This window comes from Antechinus flavipes, chromosome 5 (genome assembly GCF_016432865.1).
Source record: "Antechinus flavipes isolate AdamAnt ecotype Samford, QLD, Australia chromosome 5, AdamAnt_v2, whole genome shotgun sequence".
In the NCBI taxonomy this organism is placed as follows: domain Eukaryota; kingdom Metazoa; phylum Chordata; class Mammalia; order Dasyuromorphia; family Dasyuridae; genus Antechinus; species Antechinus flavipes.
In genome coordinates, this window is record NC_067402.1 from 84983390 (window position 1) to 84997607 (window position 14218).

Here is a 14218-nt window from a genome sequence, read left to right on the forward strand (position 1 = left end):
CAGAAACAGATTCCAATTCATCAAGTTTAGTCTTCCTTACTCTGGGCCCGGTACTCTAGTCAATGTACCCACCTGACTGCCCTGGTCTTAGTCTTTCTGCCTGCTATATCCCAATGTTTATAATAAATTTTTAAGTTCATTATAAAACCCCTATATCTTTTTCAGGAAGAAAAATCTATCTAGCCATTCTTCTTGTGAAATTAATTTCTTTTCTTTTTTGCTGAGGCAACTGGGGCTAAGTGACTTGCCCAGGGTCACACAACCAGGAAGTATTAAGTGTCTGAGGCCACATTTGAACTCAGGTCCTCCTGACTTCAGGGCTGGTACTCTATCCACTGCACCAAATAGCTGCCCCAAAGTTATTTTTTTAAATACAAGTGTATATTAAATATTCACCGTGTTAGATTTTTGCCCAATGTTCTCATCTAAGGACTAGAAAACTTTGGCCTGGGGGCCAGATTGAACCTGCTGCCCCCATTTTGTATAAGCTCATGACTAAGTAGGATTATTCTCCATTCTTAGCTATAGCCAAAGTGTGCCTCCCCCATACTCTCAACCTATCAAGACCTTTTAGTTAGCTATCCCCTTCAGCTTTTTACCATCTGCAAATATGATAATAGAGTAAGAAAATAAATCTTTAGATTTTAAAAAGAAAAAAAAAAACTGGTTTGCATACCAGTTAAGAAGATTCATTTGAATAACTTCAAGAGTCCAGAATGAATTCAGAAGTTGCCTATTAGGAAAAAATGACATGTAACCCCCATTATATACAACTGAACAAATATATAAGCAAATTATTGCATGTTGAGTGCATTCTTGGTGACAATGTAAAATGAAACAACAAAAAACCAAAATTTTCAAAGTGGAAAATGAACATTTTATTTAGATGCCCATCAAGTTACAATATATTTCATTATACATAAACATTTTTCATCATGAAATCACAAATGATACAGTTGTACATTATCGATTCTCCCACTATTACTTTTTACACGTATTCCTTGACAGAGTTGGTACAATGGCTAATGCAAAGTGGAGAATATAGTTTAACATTATTTTTCTCAAAGGAAGACATAATTTATTTCTGTAGGCTTTGGTTGGAAGAAAATATGAAATGGAGGAACCCAAAAGCAAGTCAGGGTTGTGACAAACTTGTCTCTTTATTTGTGAATTTTCAATGCACGCCCCCCAAAAAACATAAGCTTCATAGTCCATATCAGAATGATACCTCTGACGTAAATGCTCCCATCTACCCAAATACAGCATTGTACACTGTACAGACATTACAGGTTAGGAAGGATCACAGTCAGTGAAAGTAATAGAGTAAGGTCAAATAAGCCATCACATCCAGTGGCAACAATATGGCGCACTAATCCTATCCTGAACTCAACAAGAACCAGAGCTCCTACAAAAGGAGAGGAAATAAAAACAAAGAAAATGGGTGAGTAATTACATCTTCATTGTTATACCTCAGACAAGAAGGTCCTTGCTAAAGGACCAACGCACAACCCTATAGAAAAAAGGCAAAACTGCAAAATAAGAGAATTAAAATGTTACTCCCTCTACTCGGCAACCTAGAGAAATCAATTAAGAGCAGAAACCTGTCAAAGCAATAGGTTTAGATGAAAACACTTAAATACCGCACATCAAAATTAAAAGCATATTTTTTGTTCAAATAAAGGGGAGGAATACAGTGGTAGTGAAAAATTATTTTTAACTGAAAAGAAGCAAAAATTGAGGTGAATGTGAAGCAGGCAGATGAGATAGATTCAGGGTAAGAAGACAGAAAGAAGGTCCAATGAGAATGAAAAGAGCCAAAATCAAAAAGGGAATTTCAGAATGGAATGTGGGGCTAGCAGAATGAAATGATTGGCCAATTTCTGCAAAGATGCCAAGTGGGTAAAAAAAAGAAGTGTGAGGAGAGAGGCATCTTGCCAAGCTAACCCAATGAATGTTAGTGATGTAGCAAGAATGATAACAGAAAAGTCCAGAATGAAAAAAGTAAAAAACAAGTGGGAATAAATCAGAATTCTTGCATTTTCTTTGTTGTACCTGCAAATGAAGTAGGGGAGTTATAACTCTAGAAGTAAAAATCTTCAGAGGGGGAAAATTTTTTTAAAATTCTGGATCCCCACCTGTGAAAAGCAAAGCTGAATTATTAATGTAAAGTTGCTATTTTATTCCATTTAAAAAGTCAAAACAAAATTCCTAAATATCAATTACCACTATCTCCAAATTGAATTTTATATATATGTGTGTGTGTTTGTGTGTGTGTATGTGTGTGTATTCTTAAGAAATTATTAAAGTGAACTATCTGACTGAACAAATTATGTAAAGAAAGCAAAATCAGATCATAGGAATATTTCCTAAAATTAAAAATTAGATTTTTTTTAAAAAAAGTCATACTAAATGACTATATAAATAGGTTTGCTTATAGAACATATTCAATATGAAATCTACATGATGAAAACAACATCCCCTAAGGGGTGCTGAGCTGAATGAAGCCCATCACATTTTCTAAATGTTACTTTACTTTTACACAACTTGGTAAAATTTGTATCATCAAATCAAACCAAAATGACTCAATGAGCCCTTTCCATTTCATTTGGTTAAGATGTAAAAGGAAAATGTAAGCCCTCAACAGAAAGCCCTGGAGAGCAGCTGGTGTCCCTCCTCCTATGCTCAAAAGCATAAACTATATCCCATCCAAAACAAGAACATAGAAATGGAGAGTGGATACCTTAACACATCTTCTACAAAAAGCAGGATGAAACAAATGATCCTTCCCAACCATATTATACCCTAAGAAAGTGGTATACATGAGGATCCAATATGAATCAGTGTTTCTGTTTTGTTTTACACAATACCATGGGGTTTATGTGGCTAAAACGTGGTAATTATTTTTAAGATTAAAACTTAAATAGGTCACAAAATACCTTACAAAAAATCCTTAGGATTTAATACTGAATTAAGGTTAAATACCTTTGATGAATCCATATTAAAGAATGATCAAGATAACATTTCATTCATATTAAAGGGGGTGGGGGTGAGGGGAAGAGAAGAATCGAGAGATCACATTGGACACTTTATTTGTATTAGATGCAATATGGTTAGTGTCCTGTCCCTACAGAGTATCTCTGGTTCCATTTCCCCTTCCTCATGTCAACCTTCTATCCCCAGAAGATTTTTTGAACTATCTCACTTAGAGGGTTCTTTTTTTATTAAGTTTTTTGTTTTTAAGAACAAAAACACCCTCAAATATTTTATTGGAAGGGGAAAAAAATTGCTTCAATGAATAAAAGCAAGAGTTTAGGCTAATAAACTGAAACTTCTAAGAAAAAGCATAGAAAAGAAAAACTAGACTACAGGAGAAAATAATACAACTACTGTGGAGGAAATATCAGGGATAAAAAATTAAGTCACTTACTTGTTACTTTTAATACACAAAGCTCTCTTGACTCATATATTATTAACATGTAGTGGGTAGACATGGGGACAGGGATGGGGATGGGTAAAGGGTGAAGTATGGGGTCAGAAAATAGTCATAAATAAAGCTAATGCAGTTTGTAATATACTCAAAAGCATAGAAAAGAAAGCACTCAGATAAAATAAAAGCCTTTGTTTCTCCCAGTGCCACAAAGATGACGAATGTCCCATCTATGCCAACGCAGCAGTGAACATGGTGAGCTTACCTTCCAATTCAACAAAACAAAACAAACAAACAACAACAACAAAAAAAAAAAAAAAAACAAAACAAAAGTGATATGGAAAACAAACTCAGAAACCCAATCTTTGTGAAACAACCTTTTTGGGAAACAGAATAGCCCTGTGATTGAACACTCATTTATAATCCAACCTGGGCCCAAAGTATAAGTACTTTATTAAATGATTCAGTTAGAAAAACTGAAGAAGGTAAGGAGAATCCAGTTAGTCAGCTGGAGCCCTTTGGCATTCTACATAGTAAGGTGCTAATTGGGACAGAACCGAGTCACTCATTCAATTTCTGTTTGTTACCTTAAAATACCAATCCATATAGAGTTATCATTTCCTTTTGTGTTCTTAGGTATTTGTTTTCTAGAACTTATTTTATTCTAAATTTCTGATTTAGGATTTCATATTTCTGCAAATTTCTTTCTCCTGATCCCTATCCCCTCACTATAGGCATTGGAAAAGCCTTACATACTAACACTTTCTGTTCTTTTGATCAAAACTGAATGTCTTAAAAAAATTTTTTAGCACCATGACCTTTTCATAGGATGAAAGCCTATTGTGTCTCAACTCAGAACTGTGGGAAGTAGACTGAAATGACTTTCCATCTGAACTTCACAAAAAAAAATAATAATAATGAAAACCAACATAACAAGAACAACCTCCCCATTTTTGTGTCCATAAATATTTAGGTCAATCCAATAAAAGCCAGTTACCTATGAATTTCATAAATGGTTTGTGCCCCAAAGGGAAAACTTTTTAAAGTTTTTTTTCAGAAAAAAAAAAAAGAATATTCCCCCCTCCCCAACCAAAAAAACCTCAAAGGAAGACAAACCTAAGAAATTCCCAAAGCACCATGGCCAAACCAATGCTACTGGACAGGTTTGCTTATTAAAGGAACAGCACAAGACCAAAAACAAGGTAAAGCCAAAAGAAAAGGATGGGGTGGGGTGGAGGTGTGTGGACTGGCTCCACATAATCATCTCATGTATTGACTGAATGAGATATATTGGTATTAATTCCTAATTAAGTTCAAGTTTCTGGATTTTGTGAACAAATAATACACAGGTCAGGATAAAAGTATTGACTTACTACCGTCTTTATAAAAATCGAAGATACACACAAAAAACACATCCACATTTATAGAACGGTATCCATTCAACTTTGATATGACAACACAAAAACTAACAAATAGCTAAGAGGTTGCTGAATAATATCCATCTTGAATAACATTTTAATTTTAAAAGGTCCATATTTACAGAGTACAGTTAGATGCAACGACTTGCAATCTGCATCTCCCTTTAAATGCATGATAAAGAAAGAACAAAGATAATGGTTGCCACAGATCTTCCAAGAGGGGTAAGTTTAGGGGAGCTGATTTCAACTGCTAGATGGGCTCCAAGAATGGAAACTGACATCCTTTGCTAATTCGGCATCCCTTCAACTTTTCCTTTATGAGAGAAATTACAACCAGGAATTAGACCTTGATTCTGTTGCTCAAGTTGCTTTATGCCAGGAGAACTCATCTGCTTTGGCTGGGTAGCAATCCTAACAAATATCTCAATAAAAATCCATATTTATTCTATCAATTATCTTATTTGGGGGGCAGGGAGGAGGAACATCTTGTTTATGGCTATGTGCATATCACCGGCACATACAAGATAGCTCTCATCTAAAATACCCAGATAATACAAAAAATGGACTTGAAAACAACTACAAAATCTGTGGTGCATTTCCTATTAAGTTATTTTCAATGGTGACTTATAATCCACTTATAAGCTACTTACTAGACAGTGTCCAGATTATTTGCTAAATTGGAGAGAAAAATTTTTTTTTCAACTTTCAAGAGACATTAAAACTAATCAAACTATCCCTGGGGGATCACCAGGGTCCTTCAAAGTTCTGCTTCAAGTTCCCATTAAAATAAAGCTCACTAAGTTATAAGCCAATCTACTACTTAAGGTCAGTGAATTGAAAACTTTCAGGTGGCTCCTACCTAAAATGCGCCTGCTATGCCTGCTATCATCACGCTCCTTTTAATGCAGCTCTCTGAGTACAAGAATAATGTGGTAGGGCTCTCTTTAATGTCAGTGTGAGCATCCATTCTCAGGAAAAGTACACCTGAGACAGGAAGTGATAATCTCTCTCAGGTAGAGCAAAGCCATGTGCATGGTCTTTAATATGGAAAGGTATGGTGAAAGCAGCAAGCTTCCTGTCCTGTAATGAACCTTGCCACTGCTAGGATTTGGGAGTAGAGGCGTCCGATTAAACCAAATGGACCCATAATGGTTGTGGAAACAGAGAGTTATCTATTAATTTCTCTTTTGATGGAGATATTATCCATCTTGGTTAGTAAGTCCTTATGCTGAGATGCAAATTTTTGGACAAGAAGTCATCAAAAAAAGAATATACTTAAGACTACTTTCTAGTCTCAAACATCATAACATCTTGAAAGACTTAACAAGGTCTGAAATGTCATAATTCCAGGATATATAACCTTAAAAAAACTTTTTTAAAATAACTTAATTTGAAAGGTAATACAAAATCTACGCTGTGAGAAAACAGATGACAAAGGCTACGTGAATTCTGTCTCCTCTAAGAAAGAATATGAGGCATAAAGGACCACTCATGTGTGGGGAATTCCACAGTTTGACCCTTTTGCCAGATATCTAGTGAATGTATCAAAGTACATTGAGTTATTTTCCACTTCTCTCATGTGATAGGTTTATCAACATGATGAGGGAACTTTCAGTACAAAAACTAAATCAAAAGTCCAAGGATGCTGCTCTAAGTTTAGATCCCCATTGCACTATCTATCCCAAATGATAAAGATCCTTCACAAAATATGGGAGCAAAGATGGAACTAAGGCACTAAGGTTTGCCCAGAATCTACTTTAATATAGCTTGCTCCTCTGGAAAGAATAAGTTTCTTATCAAAAGAAAACAGGCCAAAATACTTACTAAAAGCAATCCGAGTGGGGGACTCACAGTTTGGGTTGTGTTTGTTATGCTTCCACAACAATTAGAGATTCATCTCTTTGTGTGGAATTACACTTCACATTAAAGTTTTCTTTGCTGCTAAATCTATCAAATGGCGGTGCATACCAAGGCCTTCCCAAAAAGACTTGATGATAATCAGAACAGTGATGACCAGTGTTATTACCCCAATGTGTTCCATCTTAGAAAAGAAGTGGCTCATACTAGTAGGGAACCAGTTTATGGACTTGCAAGTGAAGTTTTAAAATAAGCCAATGAGAAAAATCACAGTTATACCTATTTAATTCTGGGATTGAGAATTGAGGGGAGGGAAAATTTCAGCTAGGAACCAAGAAAATGTGAGGCTGGATTTCCGCTTATTTACAAGAACAAGAACCTGCCTCTTCAACTGGTACAACTCCCAACCCAATACCTTTTATCTCCAAGCCCTTTAGACTAAACAAATATCAGACTTATTCCCCAAATTTTTGATCTGTGTTTAACATACAACTTCTGAGGTCTTTCTAAGAAGATATGAATGTGTGTAAAAGGAAATAATTTTCTAGCCTATACTGAAGATAAGAGCAACCATTATCAAATATTCTTTACTAGTAAAAAAAAAAAATCTTGAGGATGGGGGACGTGTTAATGTTCTTTCCTCAATCCAAGTCACTGTGATCACACAGTCAGATTTTGAAGAACAAAGTCTACATGCATCGTAAGCACTTGAAAAAAAAAAGAAAAACAAAACAGAAACAAAACAAAAAACCAAAACTATAGTTCCTTGTGGCTACAACAGGACAGGGAGCAAGTGGACACCAAACTCCTATTTGCTTCTGGGTCCTCTAAGTTCAGCTTTTCTTGGCATCCATTGCGCTTTTGGCAGCTCCAGACCACAGTTAAGCAAGATTGTAGACTGCCAAGTTCTTGGCTCCTGATGTGACTCTGCTCCCATCGCCTCTCCTTGGGAAAATTCCACAGTAGTTTCTATAGCATAAGGGTCGGTTATTCTTAGTGGAAATCATTCAACAATCAGTGCCACATTTATGTGGGACAAATCTATCATATGCCTGTGGAAGGTTAAAGAAATGGTCAATAATCAGTCAACTCTGAGTATCACCAGTAAAGTCACGGAGGCCAAAGAAAGCAATATTTTAATGGTGGGCCCTGTGTTAAGAAAACTTGAGATACAAAACCAAAACAAAACAAAAATCCAAATGTACAAAAAAAAAACCAAAAAAACAAAAACAGATCAAGAAGTGCATTTCCATTTTTACAAAACAGATTCCAAAAGTTCATACAAAAGTTTCACTGACTGGTTTTGGTTTTTGTTTGTTTTTGTTTTAAAATAATGGGCACTCTGCCCCTGATCCCCTGCATTTAAGAAAGGATGATTCGGTGAACAACTCACTGGCCCCTGCCTCCCCAAAAAACAAATGAAAAAACAAAAACTCAAAATTGATACACAGCTTTACAAGAACACATCTATTGTGCAAAGCAAGGCAATGGATACAGAGCAGATCACATAAGGGTACGAGGTGTTCCCTCCCACCCTTAAGCCATAGTAACTTCAGAGGCTCCACTTAAGAATACGATGGCTACCTGTGGAACTTCTGTTGAAATGCTAAAGCGTGTGCTGGCTCCTTAAACTTCGCGATGGCTTTCCGTTGCTGGGGAAGCATCTGTAAACTCTACATGGGGAAGAAGAGAGAGAAAGGGAGAAAGACTGTGAGGACAACACCATTCTCATTGACAGCGTGCTGCTTTTAAGAACAACAATATCTGATGGTTTAATTTTTAAGGTTGGCAAATGCATTCTCATATATGATTTGAGCTCTGCAACAATAGGACAGGTGCTATTTGTTATTTTCATTTTACACTTGAGGAAACAGAGGCTGTCATTTACTCAGAATCCTATATGCAGTTAGTAAATGTCTAGGATAAGATCTAATTCTGTCTTCCAAGTCCAAAATGTAGCTTTCTCTCCACTGTGCCATGTTGTCTCTCTTCAATGTATTAGTAACATCTAACCAGAGAAAGTATGTGTGTATGCCTTCAGAAGATACACGATAAACCTGATGTGGGGATAACATAGCCTACCTTCTTAGGTCTACTGGGTGGGATATTTTATTTTGGGTTTTCTCCATATTTTTTGTTATTTATTTATTTTTTTGCGGAGGCAATTGGGGTTAAATGACTTGCCTAGGGTCACACACCTAAGAGGTGTTAAGTATCTGAGGCTGGATTTGAACTCAGGTACTCCTGACTTCAGGACTGGTGCTCTATCCACTGCACCGCCTAGCTGAGAGCTAGTCATGGATAAGGCTAGAAAGTTCTGACTCCTACACTTAAATGACTCTGTGACTCTGGTCAAATTCCAATTATTAACCAATTAACCAATTTTCTTCTAGAGAAGGTGTCAACCTGTATTGAGAATGAGATATTTCCTCATTCAGGAGTTCCTTCTATCCAAGATATAATATTCTTAATGATAAACCATCTTATAATAATAGTTTGTCATTATAACAGTGTTGTAGATTTCCAAATAGATTTATGTGGGAGAAGTGGAGAGAGATATACTGGGAAACAAACAAATTCTATTTCAATTCTTGTTCTATTATTGTTTAAAACCCTGAGATATAATTCTATATTATTTGCAGTAACAGTAAAGTGGAAAAACAACAAAAACTTCAACAAGTTATCTCCCTCATAACAAAAAGAGGTGAGTATGGTTAAGACCTACTTACCACCAGAAATTCTTAACAGTCACCTTTTCAACAGAGTCAACTTAATAAAAGTGAGGTAGATTTTAAAACCCCTTAAACTTGAAAAGTCCAAGCTGTAGTTCCAGTACTCTGTTACTCTGAAATATCCTTGGATTAAAAAATTTGCTGGACAATCATTTATACTGAAAATATGACTGTCTCCACTAAAGAAAAACATATTCTTGCTTTAAAAAAAAATATTAAATTATTTGTCAAGATTCCTAACTCACAAACACATAAACATATTTTTGTAAAAACTGATTTCTTACTCTGGAGCACATGGGAAACACATTGATAAATCAAAATATTGATGTGGTTTTCAGCATACAACTTGATTTTTATGAAGTATTTCAGGGAATGTCTGAATTGTTATGTTTTTCAAGTAATACTTTGATAATATTTGAATAGTTAATAGAATGATAACTGATATTTATATTGTCTTTTAAAGTTTGTAGAAAACTTTATAGACATTATTTCATTTCTTTACAACTCCATGAGCCAGGTACTTGCATATTATTATTCATTCCCATTTTACAAAAGAAACTGAGGTTAGAAGAAGTCATGGTCATAGGTAGTCCCTGTCTGAGATTTTGAAATCAGGTCCTGAAATCCTGAAATCAGATCCTGATTTCAATTTAATCCTATCAATTATGTAATGCTTTCAACAAGTAACTAGAATAATTAAGCAGAATCAGGTGTGATTTAAAGGCTTCCAATAAGCTTAAGAGTTCACATCAGGGAAATAAGCTGGAAGATGTGAAGACTAATCTTCTTAACTTTCCCCCTTTTGGAAAAATGTTCTGCTTAAGAGACCCAAATTCTTATCTACATATGGGCCAAATATGTAAGGCTAAAAAAAAGCATATGGAGCTCATGGAAAAGCATAAAGAGAAAGGATTTTGACTTCAGAAAAGCTGGGTTCTCCTTCCTCTTTCTTACTTACCAAACTGATAAAAATCACCATGAAACTCTGAGTGCAGGGCAAAAATTAAGGGAGAAAAATAAAATTCTTTGAGATGCCTGAGGATGGGCAAGAGTAGCAAGATGTGGGCATCAGAAAGTGTTATTGCCATTCAGGAACTGTGTCAAGTTCATAAGCTGTTTTATTTCAAATATTCACATTCTAACACCATTGTCCTTAAAAGAAGGCTTCTGAAGGCAGTTCTGAGGTGATCTTAGAGCCAAAAAATATAGGTTCAAGTCCTACTGCTGATACATATGGGGGTAACGAGTCCCTCAATCTCTTAAAGCTCTGGGCAATTCTTAACACTACCAGTTGCAGGGTTGATACTGAAAGACTTAGGGAGATTGTTTCTCAACAAGAACTATATCTCAAGATATAGTTACCCATATCAATGGAACCCTAAACTCAGTCCCTTTCCTAGAATCATTTTATTGTAAAAGGATGCTTTTTGATTCATTATGTCTCTCCAAGATCTGTTGTGAGCTTAGGATAATAGACTGAAAGGTGGATGGAGCCTCCAAAATCATCCTGGATTTACAAATGAGGAAGCAGAAGACTTGTGGAAAGAGGCAGCAAGAAGTGCAGGTGAGATTCACACAAAGGTCCTTTAACTACAAATCCAGCATTCTTTCCCAACTTTCAAAAATAAAACTCCTCTCACATGCCTGTGGTCAAAGTGTTCTTAGAAAAAAATCTGTATTGTATCATAGTATTCAGGTGGAAAAAAGGATGCGATTCTTTGCCCGTTTTTTTAATCTTCCTTTGGTTCCTTCTCTTGCTTGCTGGGACTGACTACTCATTCTGCACAGAGAATTGCCAACCTAGACATCTACTTCCAACCCCTCCTGAGAGCTGAAAGCACAGTTCAAAGGCCCTGAGAAATGAAATGACTCAAGTCACAAGGGCATAAAGTATTTGTTAAACATTTCCCAGTTATATTTGGAGAGGGGGTAGAGGGAGGGAGGGAGGGAGGGAGAAAGCAATTGGGGTTAAGTGACTTGCTCAGGGTCACAGAGCTACTAAGTGTCTGAAGCCATTTGAACTTGGGTTCTGGACTTCACGATTGTGCTTTATCTACTGAGCCACCTAATTACACTTTAATCTGGATGATCTCACTTAGAATGCAGCCTTTGAGTGTGATTAGCCCCAGTTTGACATCTCTGAACTAGGTGATTCTCCAACTCTATATAAATTGCAGAAAACGTACAAACCTGCATTGTTAAAGGAGGGATTTCCTTTCAGGAATTTGTCATCATAATGAAATCACAAGCCTTGTTCCAATCCCTCTTTTTAAGGTTTGCAAAATACTTAATAACCCTATGAAGCAGGTATTATTATCCCCATTTTATAAATGGAGAAACTGAGACTGAGAGTGACCTAAGGTCACAATGCTTCTAATGGTCTTCCTGACTGCAAACACTTTATTCTCCCTCGCTGCCCATCCCACCACAACAGACTTATGTCCAAGAACTTTGACTCATGAGTCTTCCATTCTGCACTGCCACCTGTTACAGCTGGTTGACTATTTCTAAATCAACCTTCCTATCAATCACCCCACTTCAAAGATCAGCATCCTCACTCAGGTCCTTATAAGCTCTTGCACAATTAGGAAAGCTCCCAAAACAACGTCCTTGCTTCAGTCTTTTACCACCCCTCATGTTGCCCCCCCTTACCTTCAGTGCCCCTACGTGCTCTCCTCTCATTTTCTTCTACATCTCACCTTTCAACTGGAACTATCCTCTCCATTTACCAGTGATCTCTTGCCAAGGTTCACGGCCTTCTCTGTAGTCTCAGACTCCAGAGTTCACCTCCACCAAGATGTTCTCTCCTCTCAAGGTTTTCATGACGCTGCTCTCCCCTGATTCTCCTCCATCTCTTTTGCTAGTCCTTCTTCATTGTCACACCCACTAATCACAGCTGTTTGATTTCTCTCTTCTTTATACACTCTCTTATTGAAGGACAACCTCAGGGAGGGGATGCCATGAAACACAAGTGAGTTGGATTTAAAGGAGGGAAAACTGGGCAAGGTGACCTGCCTCACTTTCCCCTGCACAGCTCTTTGGGTCCAGTGAGCAGATACAGATCAGGATGACTGGAGATGGCCCTTGAGGATCCCATTAACTACTAATTCATCTCTTTGTACATGATTCACCAATCCAAAGAACCAGTCTCTCCTGAGTTAGTCCCAAAGCACAGATTTGGCCCATATACATCTCAAATTCACTTTGTCCAAAATAGAGCTCATGTCCCCTACCTTCCCTACTTCCAAAGTTCTCTTATTGCTGTCAGAGTCACTACCATTTTCTCAGTTTTAACCTCATCTCCCATCAGTCCACAGATCCAATCCATTGCCACATCTCATTCTTTCTACCTTCACTATATCTCTCATCTGTCTCCTCTCCACTCACATGGTCACACCACCAATTTAGGCCCTCACATGGATGGGCAGCTTTTGAGAACCAATTACTAAATTTTCAGTATGAGATGGAAATCATCAAATGCTATACATTTGTCGATTGTCTACATGTAAGAAAATGGTAAAAGACTAATAATGTACATTAAACTTAAAGACTGTGTACTTATTTTCCCCATCAGAGAATGTTGTTAAACATTTGCAGTGAATCGCTGGCCCTTCAATACTTCTTGTCTGTATTATAATGGCCATTTAACTGGTTCCCCTGCCTTAAATCTCTCCCCACTCCAATCTATCATTTAAAAGTGATTTTTAAAAAATATTTAAGGCTAACCATGTCTCATTGCACACCCTGCTCCCAAAAGTTGTGTTGCCTCCAGGATCAAATATAAATCTTCTATTTGAGATTTAAAGCTTGTTGTCATCTGGCCCCTTCTAATTTTCTAGTCTAGTTCTTAAACCGATTCCCCTCCATTCCTGGCATTGCTACAATCCACCCATCCCAGCCTGTTAGTTACTACTCCTCCCATGTGATGTTCCATCTTGTCTCTTTGCTTTTGCAAAATCTCTGTAGCTGAAATGACTTCTCTCCTCATTTCCGCCTCTTAGCTTTCAGGGTTTCAGGATTCTACTCAAATCTCCCCCACAAATACCTTCTACTCTGAGTTTAGTGTTTATTCTGCCCAGACACTGTATGATCCTTGATGTGTGCATGCTGACTCTTCCCATAAGAATGAGTTCCCTGAGGCAAAGGGTGTTTTTGCCTTTCTTTGTTAATAATGTAGGAGTGGAGGAGGTGAGTAGATGCTGATTTTATTCAGACCCTCCTCATCTCACAAAGCCCTCTAATCATGGCAGAAAGTGTTCTCTCCTCCTAAGTTTTCACAGACTTCGTTGAACTTCTGCTTTTACCTCACTCATTGTTCTCTACCTGGTACTGCATTTATCTGTCGCTAGCTTCCCCCCATTCTTCAAGGTCAAGGACAGTTTACTTTTCCATCACAGTTTACTTTTTCCATTCTCCTTGTCCAATCCACCTTGGGAAATTAGAGATACATTTTTGCTGAATGTCAAGGAGGCTGCTAGGTGCTGCTGCTGTGCACGGTGTTGGGCCTGGAGTGAGCTGGAAAGATCTGGCATCAGGTACTTACTGGCTGTGTGACTTGACAGGTCACTCAGTCACTGTCTGCCTCAGTTCCTTCACTTGTAAACAGTATCACTTACTTCACAAGGTTGTGAGGTTTAAACGAGATATATGTAAAATGCTTAGCACAGCACCTCATATATAACAGGCACTTAATAAATACTTGTTCCCATCCCTCCCCTCAACTTCCCCTCAAGTTTTCCAAGGAGTTATTCCATTCAGCAGAGATCCTGGGATACTTGTGTTAT

The 14218-nt window shown here is 37.2% G+C and overlaps 1 protein-coding gene across 8 annotated transcripts in view; it reads right to left on the reverse strand.

Moving 5' to 3' along the window:
* Positions 1-854: 854 nt before the first annotated feature.
* Positions 855-14218, reverse strand: part of RBM33 (RNA binding motif protein 33) — a 170416-nt gene continuing 157052 nt past the window's right edge. For 6 of the 8 annotated variants that reach the window (XM_051961075.1, XM_051961073.1, XM_051961074.1 and 3 more), the window contains 2 exons: positions 8287-8375; positions 4790-7754 (listed from right to left, as the gene is read on the reverse strand). In XM_051961075.1, coding sequence (XP_051817035.1) covers positions 7706-7754; positions 8287-8375 — 138 coding nt within the window. In that variant the 3' untranslated portion in view covers positions 4790-7705. Of the gene's footprint in view, positions 1406-4789; positions 7755-8286; positions 8376-14218 lie in introns of those variants that run through there. The other 2 variants (XM_051961072.1, XM_051961069.1) reach the window with 1 other exon arrangement.